Raw genomic sequence first — 22708 nt, 5'->3', positions numbered from 1 at the left:
CATCTCTGGTTTAATGGCTTAAAATGAGTTGCCAACAGATGGACAACGTTGATATAAAACACGCATCATGATGGCCCCCATAGAGGCCAACACATACGCAACCAGGTAGAGTTTTTTCGTACGACCCATTTATGGCCCAGGAACCTTTTAAAGCCCACTTCATTTTAGCTCCCAAGAATAAGCCCCAGCTGTATAGACAGCTTTTTCGCGTGTCGAAAATACCATGCTTTATCAATTTCACTCCCTTGCACTCAAATACAGGTCCGAAGTCATCTCTATCATCCCTATTCCTTCTTTTCATCCATTTTCTTTATTAAATCTCCGTAAAATCTCCGTTCTACTATCACATTACATCTTCCATATTACATTCTATTCAAGACTAAGTGAATTATTTTTTTTAGAGGAAGTCGATGCATTGATAAACGTGAAATCTTGTAGGCTTTTCTCCAAAGAACGTGTTTCACATCAACGCACTCTTATTCTTTTTCTCGAATATGGATTTCACTGATACGGTGGCTGTGAGAGGTAAGGAGGTTTAAATTCCAAAGAAATTACCTAGAAGTTCGTGGTCAATTTCACATAGTCAATTTCATGCATTACTAAGTTAATTTTACGTGGTTATCTAATAAACTTAATGAAGTTCGCGGTCAATTTGATGAAATTTCGTGGTTAATTTCACTTAATTTCCGGTCAATTTACTGAATTAATCGGTCAACTTCATGCATTACTTGGTCAATTTCACGCATTTTACCGTCAAATTGTAGTACAATTTTGTAATACAACTGTGAATTTGTAGTGCATTTTTTGTAATACGACTGTGAATGTTATATATCGAATAGATTTGTTGCTTTTTTTTGAAATTGCGAATTTCTTACCACTACGATTCAAATTTCCAATAAGACATTCATTTCATGGTCAATTCCATACATTTCACGGTCAATTCCCTTCACTTCATGGTCAATTCCATGCATTTTACGGTTAATTCCATGCGTTTCTCCCTCAGTCACAGTCAATTCAAATCATTTCGCAGTCAATTCCCTTCACTTCACGGTCAATTCCATTCATTTCACGGTCATTTCCCTTCACTTCACGGTCAATTCGTTTCATTTCACGATCAATCCCCTTCACTTCACGGACAATTCCATTCATTTCATGGTCATTTCCCTTCATTTAATGGTTAATTCGCTTCATTTCATGGTCAATCCCCTTCACTTCACGGTCAATTCCTTGCATTTCATGTTCAATTCCCCTTCACTTCACGGTCAATTCCATGCATTTCACGATCAATTCCCTTCACTTCACGGTTAATTCCATGCATTTCACCGTCATTTCGCTTCACTTCACGATCATTTCCATGCAATTCATGGTCATTTCCGGCGATTCTACTTCACTTCACGGTCATTTCCATGCATTTCATTGTCAATTCCGGTGATTCCACTTCACTTCACAGTCATTTTCATGCATTTCATGGTCTGTTCCCTTCACTTCATGGTCAATTCCATGCATTTCATGGTCAATTCCGCTTCACTTCACGATCATTTCCATGCATTTCACGATCAATTCCCTTCACTTCATTGTCAATTCCATGCATTTCACGGCCAATTCCCTTCACTTCACGATCAATTCCATGCATTTCACGGTCAATTCCAGCGATTCCGCTTCACTTTACGGTCATTTCCATGCATTTCACGGTTAATTCCCTTCACGGTCAATTCCATGCATTTCACGGTCAATTCCCTTCACTTCATGGTTAATTTCGTGCATTTCACGGTCAATTCCGACGATTCCACTTCACTTCACGGTCATTCCCATGCATTTCACAGTCAATTCCCTTCACTTCACGGTCAATTCCATGCATTTCATGGTCAATTCTGGCGATTCCGCTTCACTTCATGGTCATTTCCATGCATTTCACGGTCAATTCTGGTGATTCCGCTTCACTTCATGGTCATTTCCATGCATTTCACAGTTAATTCTGGTGATTCCGCTTCACTTCACGGTCAATTCCATGCATTTCAATGTCAATTCCGGCAATTCTGCTTCACTTCATAGTCATTTCCATGTATTTCACGGTCAATTCCCTCGAGTGGACTACCTTGATGTTTAACCCATATATTAAAATTGGTTGGGCCCACATATTGCACAGTTCAAATTTCTCATAAACTTGCCAGCCCTGTGGAGTGTAAAGATGCATGTAGTGCTATACAAAACTACACCATGCCCCCAACCTATGATACAACAATGAATGACTAGGTTATGCACTTCTTACTCATCAGGTGAGGCACATTTAAAATTGAGGCATCCCTCCCACGTGCAGTGCAAGTGCTTCTTTTACTATTATATATACATACGTAGAAATACACATATGCATATGCATACCCAGCATATATGCATACAGACAAATAGTATCAAAATTGTAAGGTAGACAGTCAAAATGGTGAAAAATCCTCCCCAGCACCCATACTAACAATCACAGACCACACAAGAATGCGTATATAGGAAATGATATCTACACCCACTCTAAATCATTGATTGATCTTTTCCACCAATTCTCAATTTTAAGAATTAAGCTAGCATGCTTTTGTACTACAATTCCCATAATGGAAACTCGCATGTGTAAATAAACAGGGCATTGCATATAGTAGCTCCTCATGCATGCATGCATCCTTACATATATAAGTTATCTATTAGTATAGAATAAGGAACCTATCTACAGCCACAAAGTTCATACATACGGAGTTCATGCATGCATCCTTGCAACCTGGTCGACCCTGAGTGTCTGTCCCACTGACTCGGTTGACCCCAAATGTCTGTCCTACTGACCTGGTCGACCCGAATCGCTGCCCAAGCCCGGTCGGCCCTAACTCTTCATTCCACATATTTATCTCCCATCTCTTTTATCCAAGACCAAAACCTAAGCACACACTCTCTCTTCTTCCACAATCCTAAAATCCATCTTCATTTTCATTCCATTTTCATCAAATCTTTCTCTACCTCCATTGAACATGCTAAAAAGTAAACACCTTGACTATAACAGCTACACAACCATTAATGAAAGAATCTTTTTTGCACTTGACAGCTATGAACACATACCTTTAGGATCTACTTCTCAAGAGATCTTAATTGCATCAAAGGTAGCAAGATCTTGATTGGCAGGTGAAATTGCAAGAATTATACAACTGGGCTACAGTAGAAGTTAAACATTGTTCCATCATTATATTTTCTTCCTGGCAGGTTCTTTTATCCTATGATAATATCATTGTCTTCAAAAATATTCGGTAAGTTTGTGAAAAAAGTCACCTAGAAACATATTCATCTTCATCATCGGAATTAACTGTGAAATGCATGGAATTGATTGTGAAGTGAAGGGGATTGACCGTGAAATGCATGGAAATGACCATGAAGTGAAGGGGAATCGCCGGGATTGACCGTGAAATACATGGAATTGACCGTGAAGTGAAGGGGATTGACCATTAAATGAATGAAAATGATCATGAAGCGAAGGGAATTGACCATGAAATGCATGGAATTGACCGTGAAGTGAAGGGAAATGACCGTGAAATAAATGGAATTCACCGTGAAGCGAAAGGGGAATTGACCGTGAAATGAATTGAGTTGACCGTGAAGTAAAGGGGAATTGTTGGAATTGACTGTGAAATGCATGGAATTGACTGTTAAGTGAAGGGAATTGACCGTGAAGTGAAGGGGAATTGCCGGAATTGACCGTGAAATGCATGGATTTGACCATGGAGTGAAGGGAATTGACCGCGAAATGCATGGAATTCACTGTGAAGTGAAGGGAATTGACTGTGAAATGAATTGAGTTGACCATGAAGTGAAGGGGAATTGTAGGAATTGACCGTGAAATGCATGGAATTGACCGTGAAGTGAAGAGAATTGACCGTGAAGTGAATTGAATTGGCCGTGAAGTAAAGAGAATTGACCGTGAAATGAATTGAATTGACGTTGAAGTGAAGGGGAATCACTGGAATTGACCATGAAATGCATGAAATTGACCATGAAATGAAGGGAATTGACCATGAAATGCATGAAATTGACCATGAAGTGAAGGGAATTGACTGCGAAATACATGGAAATGACCGTAAAGTGAAGCGGAATCGCGAAGTGAATGAAATTAACCACGAAGTTAATGAAATTCACCACGAACTAATTGAAATTGACCGCGAAGTGAATGAAATTGATCGTGAAGTGAATGAAATAGATTTTCAACCATCAACCTAATGGGATCTTGGAAAATAACCATGTTGTTGGCTAAAGTAGCTTCTTCTAGCTCAAAATCATATATTGTACGTCAAGTAACTAATTTTAGTTTAGAAGATATTTTTGTTAAATGAATAAAGAAAGAAATGAAAAATAGAAGGAAATTTTTTTTATATACTTATATATACATATTTATATAAATATGTATTAGACAAAAAACGTAGGTAGAATAAATTTCTCTATGTTAAAAAAAAAAAGTGCATAGGCTACTGTGACACTATGGTTATGACTACTATTATAATCCATAGTCATAGGTTCCTACTGGCCGGGTCGACCTGACTCATTGGCTCTCTCTCTTTTTTTTTTTTGCCAATGCTGTAATCCCCAATGATTTTTTGTAGGTCTCATTATTTGGTATGTGTTATATCCAAACTGTCCATCTATTTGGCAAACTCGTATTAAGGCTTGAGACTAAAAATAAGACAAATCTAGCTATTAAGTAGACCACACTGTAAAAGGTAGTGGAGGATTGAACGTCCACCATTGAAATCCTTTTAGTGGTCACAGAAGTTTTGAATTATTATGAAATTTGTTTTTCTTCTTCATATAGGTCTTTGTGACCTTATAAATAGATTGGATGGAAAATAAATGTTATGGTGGGCCCTACAAAACTTTTAACGGTGAAAATCAATTTTTCCGCTACTCTTGGTGGTGTGGTCCAGTTGATATTTGGATATGAAATTTTTTTTTATAACGCTCCGAAATGATCTCGAAATATGGATGAACGTTGTGGATATAATAAGTATATAACTGTGGGGCCATGTAACTTTGATCTCTTTGAACTGTTCGTACAACTCTGAGTTTCGAGGAGCGTCCGCGCTCGTCTGCGAGCACCAGCTGATCCGCTTCCGGAAGGAAAAGCAAGGGCATTTTCGACCTGTGAAAAGCTGTCCGTACAGCTGAGGCTTGTTCTGGGAAGGTAAAAGCAAGTGGGCTTAAAAAGGTTCGTGGGCCATATATAGGTCGCACAGTAAGAAATTTCTCCTGACAGGTGGTGTGGCCAACAGCCATCCGCATCCATACATGAACTGCCCAGCTGTCGATGGACGGACACGGATTTTCCCGGGAAGTTGCTGGGAAGTGAGGTGGGCATAAGGTGATGTTTGCCAGAAATCCACCTCATCCATCCATTTTGTGAGTTCATTTGAAGACATGCAACAAAAATCAAGAAAAAAGTGTGGATTGAATGACTACCACACGTTGAAATATTCGGCCACAACTGTTTTATATTAGGCTAATTTTTTTTTGTGTGTTTTCAGTTCATCCATCTCAGTGGGAATGACCTTATAAACGGTTTGGATGGCATATAAGCATCAACGGAGAGCTTAAGAAGGTTTCAACTGTGTTGAATGTGGTATAATGAACTCATAAAACGGATGAACGGGGTGGATTTATCACAAACATCACGGTGGGCCCCACCTCGCTTCCCCGCGTGTGGATCGGCCATCTCGTTTTCTGAGGCGGAAGAGGAAACGGGGCACCTCCTAACGAACGCCGACGATCCTACACACACGGGCCATGTTCCCACGTGTGAACACAGGCAAGATTGGTTTATACAATGTAATCGCGCGAGTGAGATTCTGGGTCTCGCGCGCTCCCCGCGCGTTTCAGACGAGCCGAGGATCGAGATCCTATATAAAGCGCCCGGGTTTGAAATTTCGAACGGCGGCCCGACATTTCAGTTCAAGCGCCCATAAAAATAGCTGTAGTAACGGTTAGGGTTTGTTCCTCAGCGCAAACCCAAAACCTAGAAATGGGAAAATACGGAGAATTTCTAGGTTTTTCTATTGTCCCGTATCGATCCCGACATAGCTCTCGATCGGGAAAAGTGGTTCCTCTTCCACTGAAGAATCCCAGAGAGGTTTGGATCGATTTCGAAGTGCTTTTGGCTCTTACGTTTCTTAAAATTTTATTTTCTGTTTTGGTTTTTCGGTGGTGATGGATGGAGAATCGGTTGGATTCGTAGAAATTCTCTGCAGAACGCTATTAATGGCAATGTAGATGGCGTATATCCATGTGTCATAGCTCCGTCTTTGGAGATATTGGAAGAAAACACTGGAACAAGAAAGATCAGGTTGTGGTTAGGGTTTACGTTATTTTTTGCTTGATCTCTGTAGAAGAACTGGAAATTTTGTTTTTGGGGAATTTTAGAGGAAAAAGGAGAGAAAGGGATTCAATTTATTTATTTATTTATTTTTGTGATTTTGTTATTTGATATCTGCAGAGAGAGGAGAGAAGATTGCAATTTTGTGGATCTTTCATGGGATAAAAGGAAAGAAGGATATTTCTCTAGGGTTGGGATTTGCAAACTTTTGGTTGCTTTTATATGTGGAGAGAAACCAGGAAGATTGAATGTGGTTGGAAAATTTAGAGCAAAACTGGAAAAAGCTGGCTTTGGGGTCTCGTTGCTTGCTGCATTTTGTTGGGATAGTTCTTCAGACACTTTAGAAGAACAATAAAAGGAATAGAAGGAGATCTTATACGGTTTTCTGATTTCAAGGTTTTGGGTATCCTATTGTTGTTGCTTGGTCTCTGCAGAAACAGAATTACCGTCAAGATTCTTTTCTTTTCTCTTTTTGATTCTAGAGCTTGGGCAATATAGCTCGATCAGCATAGAACAGGTTCTACTTTTCAGATATTTCACGAACTCTTCGCCCTCCCCAACCACCCCCCCCTCCCCTTCTTCTTCTTTTTAGTCTTTTTATTTTTTAAATCCCTAGAGCTATGGCTCGTTAATCTGGAAAGAAAAAAAAAACCCAAAAAGATTGCATTTTTTCTCTGCATACTATGGTTCCTTGTGCTTGTTGAATATTGGGAGCTCCATATAGAACTCTGTAGACCTATCAGAAGACACACAACAAACTAGAGGAAGATTAAAAAGAAAAAGAAATTCGAATAGAGGTGTAAGAGAAGAAAAATGTCAGATTCGGCTCCATTGCCTAGTTCTGACACATCACCTCCTTCTCCTCCTACTTCTGCAGATAAAGACTCACCTACGCCGGCATTGGAATCTTCTCCACCATTAGACAGTCCATCTCCCTCCACGTCACCATCACCTCCCTCTAATACACCACCCCTTCCCTCTGATTCTACTACACCTGATCCTCTCCCTCCTAAATCATCACCAGATGCCCCTCCGCCGGATGCTTCTTCTCCTTCACCTCCATCAGAGTCAAAATCTTCACCGCCTTCTCTATCTCCTCTATCTTCATCTGCATCCCCTCCTCAACCCTCTGATTCTTCTCCCGATAAGCCATCCTCTCCTCCATCTGACTCACCACCTTCATCTGAAAACTCTCCTCCTCTTTCTTCTCCTGCTGTCTCTTTGCCAGCTCCTGCTGCTTCGAGGACTCCTCCATCTCCCTCCCCGCAACATACTGGGTCCAATGAACCTCTGCCACCGGTACAATCAGATTCCCCTCCATTGTCCGAAACTCCACCAGGTGCCAAAACATCTCCTACCTGGCCTAGTTCTAATCCGAAAACTCCGAAGGTTGATCCCACTCCCCCTATTGAGACCACTCGTTCAACGCCAGCCAAGTCTACTCCTGCAAATTCTAACCATGTCCCACCTCTAGCCCCCCCTTCAAATTCTGGATCTCATTCTCCTGGTCAGAAATCATCCAGGAATTCGTCTAATTCAAGTGGGGATTCTGATAGCGGAGGCATCATTGGGGTAACTTTAGCTGGAGCGCTAATCATCGCCTTCATTGCTGTTGTTTTCGTATGCGTGAGGAAGAGGAAGAGGAAACCTGCAACAAATTATGTAGGCAACTACAGACCTTCAGAAAGTAGCTTCTCTGTGAAATCAGGTAAAAAGACTGCCGTAGTGAATCTTTTGTAGCCCAATTCTGTTTGTTTATGATCCATAATCTTGTTATTGTAGATGGGTATTACTATAGACAGGCTGGCATAGGGAATTCTGCTGTTGTTCATTCAGATTCATACTATGCTTCTGGACCTGTGGCTGGAAATGGCATGGGAAGCCAAAGAGGGCATGACTATCAATCTATGGAGTCAGGACCAATGGGGAATTCAAAATCGTGGTTCACCTATGAAGAATTAATGGAAATAACAAATGGGTTTCCTTCCGAAAATGTTCTGGGCGAGGGCGGGTTTGGATGTGTATACAAGGGTCGGCTGCAAGATGGGAGAGAAGTGGCGGTGAAGCAGCTCAAGGTGGGTAGTGGACAGGGAGAACGGGAATTCAAGGCAGAAGTTGAGATCATCAGTCGTGTCCACCATCGTTATTTGGTTTCTTTAGTGGGCTACTGCATAGCTGAAAATCACAGATTACTTGTCTACGAATTCGTTCCAAATGGTACTCTCGAGGATCATTTGCATGGTGAGTTGATACATAGACAACATTTATTTTACCTTGTTTGACAGGATATTTGGTATATTTGCCCTGGTTAACATGGCCCTGGTGCTTACTAATCAGGCAAAGGATCGGCAGTGATGGATTGGGCAAAAAGAGTCAAAATTGCTATTGGTTCTGCTAAGGGGTTGGCATATCTGCATGAAGACTGTATGTAACACTATATACATCCCTCTTACCTGCATTCAAAAGCTGATATTTGGTTTTGTTGCATTTCTAGGTCATCCTCGGATCATCCACAGGGACATCAAGTCAGCAAACATTCTTTTGGATAACTCTTTTGAAGCGAAGGCATGTATATGTTGGTTACCCTTTAATTTTTGAGTTTTATGTTTTTTCCTTGAGCAGATTTTGGTGGACTAAAATGTGAATGTCAAGATGTTGAAATGAAACCCATTGTCAAATCACAGGTTGCAGATTTTGGGCTTGCAAAGCTGTCAAATGACACTAACACACATGTGTCAACTCGTGTTATGGGGACATTTGGGTATGTTAACAGATGTCTTGAAGCTCCATTCTGAATTGGGTGTTACTGTTTTTCTTTGCTCTCCTTTTCTTCTCTTTTCATTTTTTATCCCAGCATAAAACAAATAATTTGGCACTGTGCTTTTTTGACATTCATTGTTAGTCTTCAGGTACTTGGCACCTGAATATGCAGCCAGTGGGAAGTTGACTGATAGATCTGATGTGTTCTCGTTTGGGGTTGTGCTTCTAGAACTTGTGACAGGGCGTAAACCTGTCGATACATCTCAACCGTTGGGGGAGGAGAGTTTAGTTGAATGGGTAAGCCCCAACCTGGGAACTCCATTTCTTGCCTGTTCAAGTTCATTTATTTGTTAGTTTTATTTATTAGAAGCCTAGATTTTTCCACCCTTTGTAAGAGCCCATAGTAGCAGGATTTCCTATAACAATGTGATGTAGGATGAGTGAAACAAACGTAGGATTCAAGATGTGAGATCAGTTACGCATTAATTTCAGCATTCAACATGTAAAACCAAACACACCCACATAATAGATTCAGAAAATTCTAATTTGGAATGCAAAGAGCCTAGGCTATCACATACGCGCTGCACGAAAATATAAAGTATTATGAGAGTGGCCCATCTGAAAGTGTGGACTTCCAATCTAGCGTGGGTAGTGTAACAATTATGTGAAAAGATAATGGTGCCAATAAAATCAGGTTTGGGGAAGAAATTTATAAAAAAAATAATCAGATTTTCATAAGGGTTTTGGGAGATCGGGATTGGGATTTGAGATTCTTTTCTTTTTTTGAGAATTAGAGATCTAGGGATTAAGGGATATAGGGATTGGGTAGGGTTTGGAGGAGAATCAAGGAATGTACTAAAAGGGGGCCCACACATGGCAGCCCATACGGACACACGTGCGTGCGTGTCCACGTATGGATGGGTAGGGGAAAAGAGAGGATGTGGATTGGGTTGGGTTTTGAAGGGTTTAAAAGAGATGTAAGGGAAGGGGAAGAAGAAAAAGATAAGAAGTGGAGTGCTTTGTTGGAGAAGAGAAAGAGGAAGAAAACACATTAGAGGAATCCATCACCAAGCAAGCTTTTATCCTTCTACAATTCAATTGGAAGGGAGGGTTTCTCAGAAACACTAAAACAAAGAGGAAAAATACCCTTTCAACATAAGAAAGACTTTTTTATTTCTTTTCTCAAGCTCTCATAGGATTGGACACCCCCACCCCCCCCTACGCGCTTTTATATTAAAACTTTAAAAAAAATTATAAATATGCCACTCACTTAAGTGACATGGCCCATCATATAAATTAAGCACACTAAAACACTTACCATTAATCTTAACCATCAAATAAATCTTAAAAATAACAAAAAAACATAAATAAAAACAAGATTGACCTGATGGCCTGATTGACAAGATCCAATGGTTGGATCGACACAAAATAAAAATCAAATGACTAAAATTGTCTTCTAAGCAACCCACATGCATCATTCCAAAGTGTGGTCTTCCTGATGCACGTCCAATGCATATGGGGTCTTCAAAGTGGCCCAATCGGTCCCTTTTGGAACTCATCTCCTATTCAAAAAGAGAGTTACGCTGATGTAGGTGGTCGCCTCCGTCTCTGGTACACCCGAGTAGGTCCTCTGATATCCCCATCACTGTGCTTAAATTTATCTAAAATTCAGAATTTAGATGGTGCTAAGGAATTTCAGGATTACTTCTTTTTTGAATGGTGATTACGGTTACTTTTTGGAGAGGAAAATGGATACTTTTATGTCACTAAGGCGAATAAGAAATTATTTATTTCTCGCTTAAGATAGTGTAAGTATCGAAGGCTTCCACCTGTATTGGTCTACAAAGAAATTGTTAGATGTATTTCTAGTTGCAGGATCCATTTTGACTCCACATTTAGCCATTTCTATGCTTCATAAAATGGATGGAAAAATGGTTTTTGAATGGCAAATGGGCCAGACCTAGGGGGAGCGAAATGAAACTTTTGAATGGGCTTGGCTAGACAGACCCAGTCTGGTCACCTCAAAATCTGCCCAAAATCAACAAGCCTAGCCCAGACTAATATTCTTTCTTAGGAGTGCTATTATGTGGCATACAAAAGGGCTAGGTGGAGTGCGGAATGCTCTAGGAATGCAGCCCAACCCACCATCATGCTCTGCTTACCATGAGAAGTGCTGACAATGGTTCCTACTGCATTCAAATTCTGGGGCTTTTCAGTGGATAGAAGCATACGGCGCACATCCTGCCATCTGCGTTTTGGTGAGACATGCCAAATGCCTCGGACCTCATTACAACATCATTCTCATTCTGGGAGTCCATTGAAACTGGCCCTTACATACATCACCTTGTTTCTACAAGCAGGTTCTGCCATTGGCAAGACCTCAAAGACAAAGACCTTCAAGATCTCTTTGAGCTATATTTTAAAGGTTTTATAATGTTTAGATTGATGATTTCCATGGACCATTTTGAGAATGAAGTCCTCGCGGACAAGACAAAAGCTGCATCTACATATAAGAAAATTCTTAGTCAAAACCTCATTTTGTGCAGGTTTTTGAGCGGTTGCATGTTTCCTTAGTTTCTACATGATTTTATTTGAAGAAAAACCATTTTCTGTCTCAGTTTGTGGCAGCAATGATGTGCTCTTGGCCTCTTGCAGGCTCGGCCACTCTTGATGCGTACTTTTGAAACTGGAAATATCTCAGAATTAGTGGATCCAAAGCTGGAAAACAATTACGTGGAGGGCGAGATGTTTAGAATGATTGAGACAGCTGCCGCATGCGTACGTCATTCGGCTCCAAAGCGGCCACGCATGGCTCAGGTATAAGAATAACTGTCTATTGGAGTCTATGATAACCCTATCCTTCAAATGCTTTGGATTTAGAATTTCATTTAAGACATGACATGGTTATGCTCATGGATCTATGCTGGATATGGCTCAGCCATACACAACTTCAATGAGCAAAGTGCACAATGAGTCATTGGGCACATATCTTCCACCATTTGTAAAATATTTTGAATGGCATAAGAAGCACGCACAGAAAATCACATTTACTTCTTGAAGTTGAGACTTTCATCTACTCCTTATCAAGGAAATTACATGTGTATGCATATTTATATTTCAATGGCTTCAGCCTCTAGTAAGGATTTGTCATGCCATGTTGAATGGCAATGGCTCATCCACCACACATGCGGCACATGTGTATGAATCGAGAGCATCAAAATTATGTGCCCTATTGTTGACTGAGCATAGCCTAAAAAGCACACTGATTGAATTAGCCTAAGCATCCTAACTAACCAATGGGCAGAAGCAATTTATGGGGCATGCCTTATCCATTGCAGGGTCCAAGAAATGAACTGTCAAGATCTCACACGCATGTGCATTGTGGACTGAGATTGATTGCTTTGTAGCCAACTATTATATCTGTTTTTGGTAGAATATTTCTTTCTTCTACACTCATAATCCTTTTGAAGATATTATTTTGAAGACATAACTAGAAGTAGTAATACCTAAAATAAAAATTGGATAGATATTGAGCTCCACCACTTAGATATCCATGGCGACAAAGGAAAGCCCGCTAGATGCTGAAACAAAATAGAAATCAGGAAGGGAACACTCAACAGGCTCTAGGATTTTCAGATCAATCGACTAAATCTCTTTCTACCACAATAAAATAGAAGAAGAAGATCTCTGTGTGTGTGTTTGCATGCACGCGTGTGTGTTTATGGTTTCTCTAGTAAGAGAATTAAGTTTGGAGTTCTTGGTGTAATTGATAGTTCAGCCCAATCTCATATTTATAGGGAAGCCTATTATGAGAAATACTTAACTAAAAGGGAAATTTTGTAGGATGGCTATAACACTTGCCATGCTTTATGGGGCATAATGTTGGGTTGTTAAGGAACAACATGTTCATAGGATGAGCATAGCTGAAATGAGGGTGTTGAGATGGTTGAGTGGAAGACGAGGAACGATAGAATTAGAAATAAATGTATTTGAGGGAACTTGGGGAAAATCAACTTTGATGGTCTGGTCATGTGCAATGGAGACTGAGAACTGAGCTGATTAGGAGTGAGTTGGTACAAGTTGAAGGCTCTAAAAGGGCAAGGGGATGCTGATGGAGGTAGTAAGAAAAGACTTGATGACCTAACTAATGGTATGGCCCTGGATGGAGTGAAACTGTGGAATAGGATTCATGTAGCTGACCCCAATTAATTAGGGTAAGGCTTAGATGATGATGGATGATGATGACAACAATGAAGACTTATCTTTCCCATGTTACCATAGTTTGCAAGCCAGGACTCCGCCTAGGACTTGGTTAGTCACTAGGTCGAGTCAACTAGGCGTCTTGAGATGACCAAGCGAGTCAATACTATGGTTATTATTTATGTATATTAGATGGTTAGAATCTCATCTTCCATCCTTTTCTCCTCTTTCCCACCAAAGAGGTTTGCCGAAACCCGTGTCCGACCATTGTCGTTGAAAATGGAATAAGAGGATTGAGGCTCCCTCTCGTTTAGATTTGAGCTCACATGGTTATCAATTGAAGGTTTTGTGAAGAAAGATAGAGAATGGTGGCCTTTTTTTGAGGTGGAAGGTTATGTAGGATTCCGGTTATTCAAAAAGTAAAAGTTGTTGAAAAAGAAATTATTGGTGTGGAAAAGGGAGGTATGGAAGCTCTGTGAAGAAGAATATGTGAAATTGCTTCAAGATATTCAGGCTCTTCATTCTAAGGAAGAGGTTGAAGAGTTGTTAGAGGAAGAGCGGGGTTGGAGGGAGATATACATGGCAAAATATAGTGTGAGCCTTATAGAGGAAGAAATCAAATGGAGGCATCGTTCTCAGGCAGTTTAGTTGAAAGAGGGAGATAAGAATACGGAATTTTTTCATGCCATAGCAAGTGCGCATGCTCGGGTTAACAAAATGTCAAGTTTAGTGGTGAAAGGGGAAAGAATTGAAGGTAAGGAGAAAGTATGTGCAACTATTGTAAAATTTTATAAAGAGCTGCTTGTAAAGGAAGCATAGTCAGGACCGTCTCTTGATAATCTCTCTCTTCTCTTTATCAATGGAGTCAGCGGAGTTGTTGGAAAACCCAGCTGCAGAGGAGGAAGTTTTTTTTTAATTTTAAAAAGCACTATTATAGCTTGGGAAGGATAAGGCTCCAGGTCTGGATGGTTATCCATGTGTGTTCTTTCAAAAGTTTTGGAGTATGATAAAAAATGTTTTGATAAACTTTATTCACGATTTTTTAAAAATAGTTATTTTATTTTATTTTTATTTGGGCACTTGTCCACAGAATTTGGGGCTACCTTTATTGTTCTGATCCCTAAAAAAGAAGGGGCAGAAACATTAAAGGATTTTAGGCCTGTTTGTCTGCTTAGGGGTCCGTATAAGATTTTGGCAATGATCTTGGCTTCTAGATTGAATATGGTTTTAAGCAAGGTGATCTCTAAGGATCAAGGGGCGTTCGTGAAAGGTAAGCAAATAGTAGATAGTGCTCTTATAGCCCATGAGTGTATCGATTCCTGTAAGAGGAAAATAAAGAAGTGTATAATTTACAAGTTAGACATAGAGAAGGCATATGATCATGTGGATTGGGAGTTTCTTGATTATATGTTGATGCGGTTGGGGTGCAGGGACAAATGGAGGAAATGGTGCAAGTATGTATTTATTCGGCAAAATTCTTGATCATGGTAAACGAAACTCCGGAAGGATATTTTTCACCTTCTAGAGGATTGCAACAAGGCCATCCAGTATCTCCTTACTTATTTGTGGTGGTGATAGTCTCTTGGGAGGATGTTAGATCTAGGGGAGTCAGCGGGTTTAGTGGAAGGTTTTCAGGTGGATAACACGGATTTCCAAGTCTCACATTTGCAATACATGGATGACACATCACTTTTATGTAAGGAAGATGATAAGCAAATAGACAATCTCAAGACAATAATTCATTGTTTGGAGGCTATTTCGGGATTAAAAGTCAACATGGCCAAAAGTGAAATCTTGAAGGTGGGCCTCTCTGCAGAGGAGAGTAAAGGTTTTGTGGGCCGGTTCAGATGCAGGTCTGACTCCTTCCCATCATCATATCTGGGGCTTCCCTTATGCATTGGGAAGCCGACTAAGCATCTGTGCAAGAAAGTTATTGAAAGATTTGAAAGAACTTTCATCTTGGAGGGGTAGACATCTTTCTTTGGGCAGGAGGCTCACATTGATTAGTCGACAATGTCCAATATGCCAATTTATTTTATGTCCACATTCAAATGTCCAAAATCAATGTCGGCTAAACTAGATAAAATCAGGCATGATTTCTTAAAGAAAGATCCAAAAGATAACCGCAAATTCGATTTGCTAAAATGGGAAGAAGTGTACAAACCAACAGTTCACAGGGGTGTAGGATTATGTAATCTTGAGTTAATGAACAAAGCATTATTGGGAAAGTGGGGTTGGAGGTTTGGTGTAGGGGAAGTGGTGAGTAGTGGGTAGAAAATATGGAGTCGAGGAAGGAGGTAGATGGACAAAAGAGTCTTCTTTGTTTAGGGCCTTCGATCTCCTCGTTATGGAAGTTGGCGTCTCTTCAAAAAAAATATAGTTCTTGAAAATATGTGTTTCTTACTTGGGAATGGAAGGAAGATATGGTTTTGGGCAGATATGTGGGTCGGGAATCAAAGTAAACATTTTATTCCCTCGTCTAGCAAGTATTGCCATAGATGCGAATGTGTTGGTAGAAAAATGTTTTTCTAATCAAGGTGAATGAACAATTTGGGCCCCTCTATGCAGAAGAAATCTTAATGACGAAGAGATGGATGAGTTTCTAAGGCTTTTGGATCTCTTGTCATCTATGCATCCAGTCTCTTCGGAGGAATGTCTTACACAGTGAATATCTCACAACTCACGTTTGGAAGTATGGAGCATCGTCCAAGGTGGTGGTTTTGTGTGTGGTTAAAGAAGGTCCTTACCGTTAACAACTTACGAAGGCGTGGAATGATAATTCCAAATGTGTGCTTGTTATGCTATAACAATGAGGAGTCCATTGACCATTCATTCATTCATTGTCCTTTTGCATTATACTATTTGGAGTGGCTTTCTCTCCTTGTTCGGAGTCTCATGGGTTTTCCCAAGTTCAATTGACCAACTTCTTTTTGCATGGCATTGAGGGGCAAAAGTAAAGTCGGGAATCGAGTTTGTTCCTTATATTTATTAGTAGGACTATGGAGCATTTAACTAGAAAGAAATAGTTGTTGCTTTAAAAATCGCAAATGCGATCGTGCATAATTTCTCAATAGGGCAAGGAAAAATGTTATAGAATGGGCACATGCAGCTAATATTTTAGCTGCTGAGCAATTTCCGATTTGTTGGTTCAAGTTATAAAATCTTCTCTTTTTGGTTTTTTTTTTTTTTTCCTCTTTTGTATTTTTAACCTTTTGGCTCTTTCTCTAATAAAATTTGTTATCATTGTTTCAAAAAAATAAAAAAAAATAAAAAATAAAATCTTCTCCTCAAATCTAGATTTTTTGGGCATTATCTTCAGCATGGATTTATTGGTGTTTTTTTTTTTTCCAAGTGTGGGTTTGTGGTTGTTTTTCTTGCCGTCCATCTTTGGCCATGGTTGTCACCACAACCACCACCACCTTCTTCTTCTTCTTCTTCTTCTTCTTCTCAAATATAGGTTTGAGGAATTTCTTCCCTTATATGGATTTTTGGATATGAATTTGGGTGTTCATCGTTAGCATCATCGGCGTTTGCTGTCATCATCGTGATCGTCTTCTTCTAACAAAAATAAATAAATAAATCCAGCTCAGCTAACTCATTGAAGCCAAAGTTGAGTTAACTGACTCTTGAACTAGGAAACTAGGTTCGAGTAAGGGACCGCCACCCAGCGACTATGCTTATGACCAGGGAGGGCTGACCCACATGGTTTGAAAATTACACATGGTACTAAGGTGTACCAATTCTCATACCCCCTCCTGTAGATATATGGAACGTCCATCCTTCAATCTGTTTCATCAACAGTGTGAGACCTTTAGGACTTATAATTCCCTCAAGGGATGATGTTGCTCCAAATTTAGGAGTGAATTGGTAGCGACATGTTCCACCTCTAACTACTTACCTAGATTGTTGATTTGATCACCTTTTATTGGGCATGATTGATCCCCATCTATTCTTGCATACAATTCCCAATGCACCGATCTAGATACACATCCATTTACTTTTGAGATTGAATGGATTTCTTTTTTGGAAACTCAATCAATCAAAACCATTTAGAAATTTTTTAATATATAACATTTTTCCGAAACATTCATAACAAAAATCCCTTTATCCATTGCCGGATGGCTTTTATTTGTGGAATAGCATCCTGTGCAAGTTCAAGGTCAGTTGGGCCTCTCTAAGTTCCACCAATTTATTCTTTATGTCTTGGCATGGGATGGAGATTAGAAAAGAATGGAAAGATATATGGTCCCTTTCTCTCTTGACGGGTCTTTGGGCGGTTTGGGAAGAAAGGAACAAGAGATGCTTTAGTAATTTGAGTCATTCTCCAAGATGGGTTGCATTGAGAGCAAGCGGCTTGGTTAGTTGAATGGGCGTTTTTGTGTGTGTGTGTGTGGGTGGGGGGGTGTTGTTTTTTGTTCTCTTTTCTGTCACTATGGTTTGGGATGGAATCCATTTGTTGCTTATAGGTTGCAGCATGTGTGACATAAACCATGCGTTGTGATAGTTTTGACGCTCATCATACGCATGATCATCATGTCGGATTTCCTCGATCATCTCATGATATATTCCCACGGCCACATAGGGGCTTGCATGATTAGTTTGGGTTTGATGGCATCATGTCAATCTTGATTAGGTCTTATACACATCTCCTCATGGACCTAGTTGGAGGTATATCTCACATCTACGTGTCTCATCTTGCAATACTCCTATTGTACATGCCCGCATGATGTCTTTGTTGTACGAGGGGTGGACCAAGCCTTTATATCAAAAACAATTGGTAACAGTCTCATAGTATTAACCAAGTCAAGAATAATGCATGCACATCACCGTGATAAAATGCATGATACAACCACATCTACACATCCATCTACATCAAACAATCACAAATAAAATCCAATGAATGTAGAAACATTTGTTTGTGTGCCGTGTGCCATAGTCTGGTGTGCCGCATATAATTAGTGTTCAAAATATCGGTATTGCAACCTTGGGATACAGATACATATCGGTTATCAAACGGGATATATCGTTTGTATCGCGTAATTTATTGCACTTTTTGGGAAACATGGGGAAACATTGGGAAAATGGTTGAATTTTTCAATGAAACTTCAGGGATTGTTAAAAAAGACCTTAATACACACTTTTAAATCATAAAGTCTCAAAAAATAAGTGCACATAATAGGTTTCCTTTGTATAGGGTCCTAAGCTATGCGTTGTCCGATTGAACTAAGACAACTATATTCAGTATCTACCTCGTCCATCCATTTTTCCATATCATTTCAGGAGATTATCCAAAAAATAAAGCAGATCCAATAATCAAGTAGACCAAACCATAGGAAACAATGGTGATTAACCATTAGTGGGCCACAAAAGTTTTGGATCAAGGTGATAATAGTTTTTTCTCTTCATTCAAACTTATGTGAAGTTATCAGCAGATTGGATGCCTAATAAAATGTAGAGAAAATTAAGGTGTACCCTAAGAACTTTTTAATGGTACCTTGTTCAACTACCATTGTTTCCTCGAGTATAGTTCACCTGATAATTGGATCTTCTTAATTATTGGGATCATGCTGTAAAATGATCTGAAAAAATGGATGGACGGAGTGGATACAAAATACACATGTCAAGTTGGGTCCCACGGTAGGGGTTGTACGTTCTTGGGTGAGGCTGGGGTCTCACCTAATCCGCTCCTTGCACCGCACTTAAATACGCTCTTATAGTACTGAATAAACTCTGTTGGGCTCACCATGAATGTACATGGTTTATCCACGTTGTTCATCCGTTTTTCCAGCTCCTTTTAGGGGTTGAGCACAAATTTGAAACATATCCAAAGCTCAAATGGACTGTTGAAACCTTCCTAGGGCCTACAATGATGTTTATTTTTCATCTAACCTGTTCATAAGATCAAAGACATGGAAGAAGGAAAAGAACAAATATCAGCTTGATCGAAAACTTCTTTGGCCCCCAAGGATTTGTTAACAATAGACGTTCAATTTGCACTGTTTTCTATGGTGTGGTCCACTTGAGCTTTGGATATGCTTCATTTTTTATGCTAAAACCATAAAATTATCTCGTAAAATCAATGAACGGAGTGCATAAAATACATGAATTATAGTGGGCCCCACAAAGTTTACAAAGTACACTGCTCACTATGCGATCCGCTTCCCACCACATTGGGAATATGGGCGCTGACGGGCATTGGACATGGTTTATATGATATAATCTAACAATTTGCTCCTCTCCTCTCAGGTGGTAAGGGCATTGGACACTGAGGGAGATATGCCTGATCTCACCAATGGTGTAAAATTAGGCCAGAGCTCTGTATTTGAATCTGGCCAGCAGGCGATGGATATGCAAAAGTTCCGAAGGATGGCGTTTGGCAGCGAGGAATTCAGCTCCGAATATGGTCCCAGCGGAGAGTTTGATCGGAGGAGCGCTGCATACAGTGGGGAGTACCGTCAGTCAAGGGAGTCGCCCCATAGGCCGATGAATTCTTCGATGGGGAGCAGGGAACACTATTCAAACTACTCAAGCAGTGGCGAGTCAGAAACTCGTGCTATGAACCAGCGGGGCGGCAGTAGGAATTCCAATGACTTCCATAGTGGCATGGGTAGCCATCACTACACTGGAAGGTCACCCCTGTGAATTCCCTTGCTGTAAGGTTCTTTGTTGGATTATCTGACATACACCCACCTTTGAAGATGTTGTGACTGAATGGATGCACATTAGCTTTTCAAGTTCCAACTGTCCATTTCTCAAGTCCATGTTCATTGACCTTCGATGAGGAGAGGGTTCAGGTGGACCGTCGTGGCTCGACTGGATCTCGATCAGGCACATTAGCTCTTCAAGTTCCAACTGCCCATTTCTCAAGTCCTTGTTCATTGACCTTCGATGAGGGGAGGGTTCAGGTGGACAGTCATGGCTCGACTGGATCTTGATCAGGTATATATGTATTATTTTGTAAAATACTTTGTAATTTGGTGTACCCTTTGATGCCCACGAGGTGCCAAAGTAATTCTTTCACTGTCATATTTCCTGCTGATGCTTTTATTAATGGTGTGTTTGGATGCACCATCCAATTGTATTGTGGACATTCAGTAAAAAAACAAAGACATTGCTACCAAATCTGTAATGATGGTCTTTCTTTGTATTTGTAACCAGAAAGGGTCCTCAAATTGAAGAGAAATCCCTATATTGTCCAACTTGAGATTATTATTATTATTTTTCATTCTCTTCGTTATTCGACTAGTATTGCAATTCAACTTGATAGTGCATCCAAACGCACCCTAATGGAAGCAAGAAAATATCATATAGAAACCACAGTTCCAAGCTTTTGTTAGTGAATAGAAGGGTGAGATTTTTGGTATCAGGGGAGGAGAACTTGCATGAGATGGTGATATGCACAGTGCACTTGGGCTTGTACAAGTGTGTCCATGGTTCAATGATCTGGACTGTTGGTTTCTTGTGGCCCATGGTCGATGGACCATGCCCCAAAATTCTCTGAATGTCAGAAGATCCTAGGCATGTTTTTCAGTGAATGTAGATTATTTCTGTATGTCTTCTTGACCAACTTTTTGCAGCCACCAAATTGAAATGTTGGACTGTGCCATTGAAGAGATTTTGGGGTACGGATCGTTCGAGGTGGGCCCGAACTGAACAGTGGTTTCGATTACTGGGCCATGGCCCTTGCCCATACAAATTAAAGAATCTAGTGTGCCTATCATCTAGCAGTGGGATGGGCCATTGGCCATGGCCTCAAATCTTGCAATTTGCTGGTGACAGGATCACCTGAATTGTCTTCTCGGTGTTTAGGTGGTGGCCCACAAGTGCTATAAACATGCCTTGCATTGTAATCGGTAGAGCTGGGCATCGAGTCGAGTCGGACCGAGTTAGGGCTGACTCGACTCAATCCGGTTTTGAAATAGGCTTGGCTCGAACTAGAGCTGGGCATCGGACCGAGTCGAATCGGATTGGGCCCAACTCGACCAGATCCGAGTTCTGCATGGCCTGACCCGAACTCGGTCAGAACCGGGACCGAGTCCTGGTCCTCTGACCCAATCCGATCCTAACCCATGTGGCCCTGGACCGATCCGAGTTCGACTCGGTCAGGAAAACCGAGTCGGATCAGATTGGCCCAGTTTCGGATCCGATCCAAGAAAAACAAAAAAGAGGAGGGAGAGAGAGAGAGAGAGAGAGAGAGAGAGAGAGAGAGAGAGAGAGAGAGAGAGATTTTGTACCTTGATATGACAAATGGCATCATGAAGTAATACGCATAGCTCCAGAAGATCCAAGCAAGAACGGCTACCGACATCCCTGTAAAAGCATACCCTGCATATGCGATAATGTCCAGCAGTGGAGCTTCACCGCTCCCCAATGAATACAGCAGGACTTTGAGCAAGGCGACCTGCAAGAACCATCCGAGCAGTCCCTTACTCCCTTTGTGAACTGTAGGCTCAGAGCTTCTGGGCTAAACCTGCATTTACCACAGGAGAAAAATATTAAAAGAAAAGGGAGGGATTAAAAAACAAAATGTGATATGAAAAGGAAGCTTTTAGAGCTATGCGAATGGGATTCGCTCGTTCGACTCACACCACAGGTCTAGGTGGGTCACATTTGTGAGATCCAGATCACCAAGCATGTCCCAGAGACAGAGTATATGCATGCAAGAAAACAAAATCAGGCTGGTCTTGCTCATCAAGTGGGCCACATGTTCCTCAGGAAAAATGGGAGGTATTATATGGAGTGCTTGATTAGAACATATGGTTTTGGAAATAATCCAAGGGGTAGACATAAAGAGCTTTGCTACGTGCATATGAATGTGCAGTAAAGCTCATGTAAATGGCAACATGTGCCAGCATGACACGACGGGTCCAAGATCTAATCCATCCATGAAAGGCACCATTATATTGATGCCCTAGCCCAAGAATCAGGTTGATCTAAGCTGGCCAAAAGTTTGCAAAACAAGAGTATGCCTGTGAAAAACTTGAATTTTTCTAACCCATCCAAATATGTTTAGAATTGGGGCTCACATGCCGAGTGGACAACATTTATTTATGACAATTATGGGAAAAATTGTACAATGTCGGACACAGCCACTATATACGTAATATACAGGTATATCAATCTGAACGAGCAAATCATCCAGTGTACTTTGTCTCCTTTCAAAAATCAAAATAATACTAGTAATAATTGTCCAGTGTACATGTCGTACACATGCCTGCTTATTTTGAACCACACAAAGTGGGTCCCATTGTGGATGGAGCATAGCTCTAAATCACACTCAGACATTCTTAACCATCTGATTTAACTGCTGAATTTGGACCATAGAACATTTTCTTTTACCATCAATTTGATGGTTATCATTTG

At 40.5% G+C, this 22708-nt stretch overlaps 1 protein-coding gene across 1 annotated transcript; it reads left to right on the top strand.

The window, feature by feature from the left end:
* The first annotated feature begins 5874 nt into the window (after positions 1 to 5874).
* On the top strand, positions 5875 to 20472 carry LOC131237811 (proline-rich receptor-like protein kinase PERK13). The gene is made up of 8 exons (XM_058235809.1): positions 5875 to 8093; positions 8168 to 8626; positions 8723 to 8809; positions 8880 to 8950; positions 9070 to 9146; positions 9295 to 9442; positions 11801 to 11962; positions 19592 to 20472. Exons 1-8 carry the CDS (start codon positions 7199 to 7201, stop codon positions 19985 to 19987), a joined length of 2295 nt encoding a protein of 764 aa, XP_058091792.1. The 5' UTR covers positions 5875 to 7198; the 3' UTR covers positions 19988 to 20472.
* The last annotated feature ends 2236 nt before the right edge of the window (positions 20473 to 22708 follow it).

Source organism: Magnolia sinica, chromosome 2 (genome assembly GCF_029962835.1).
Source record: "Magnolia sinica isolate HGM2019 chromosome 2, MsV1, whole genome shotgun sequence".
NCBI lineage: Eukaryota > Viridiplantae > Streptophyta > Magnoliopsida > Magnoliales > Magnoliaceae > Magnolia > Magnolia sinica.
Note: the sequence above shows the minus strand (reverse complement) of the source record. Positions and strands in the feature narration are given on the sequence as shown.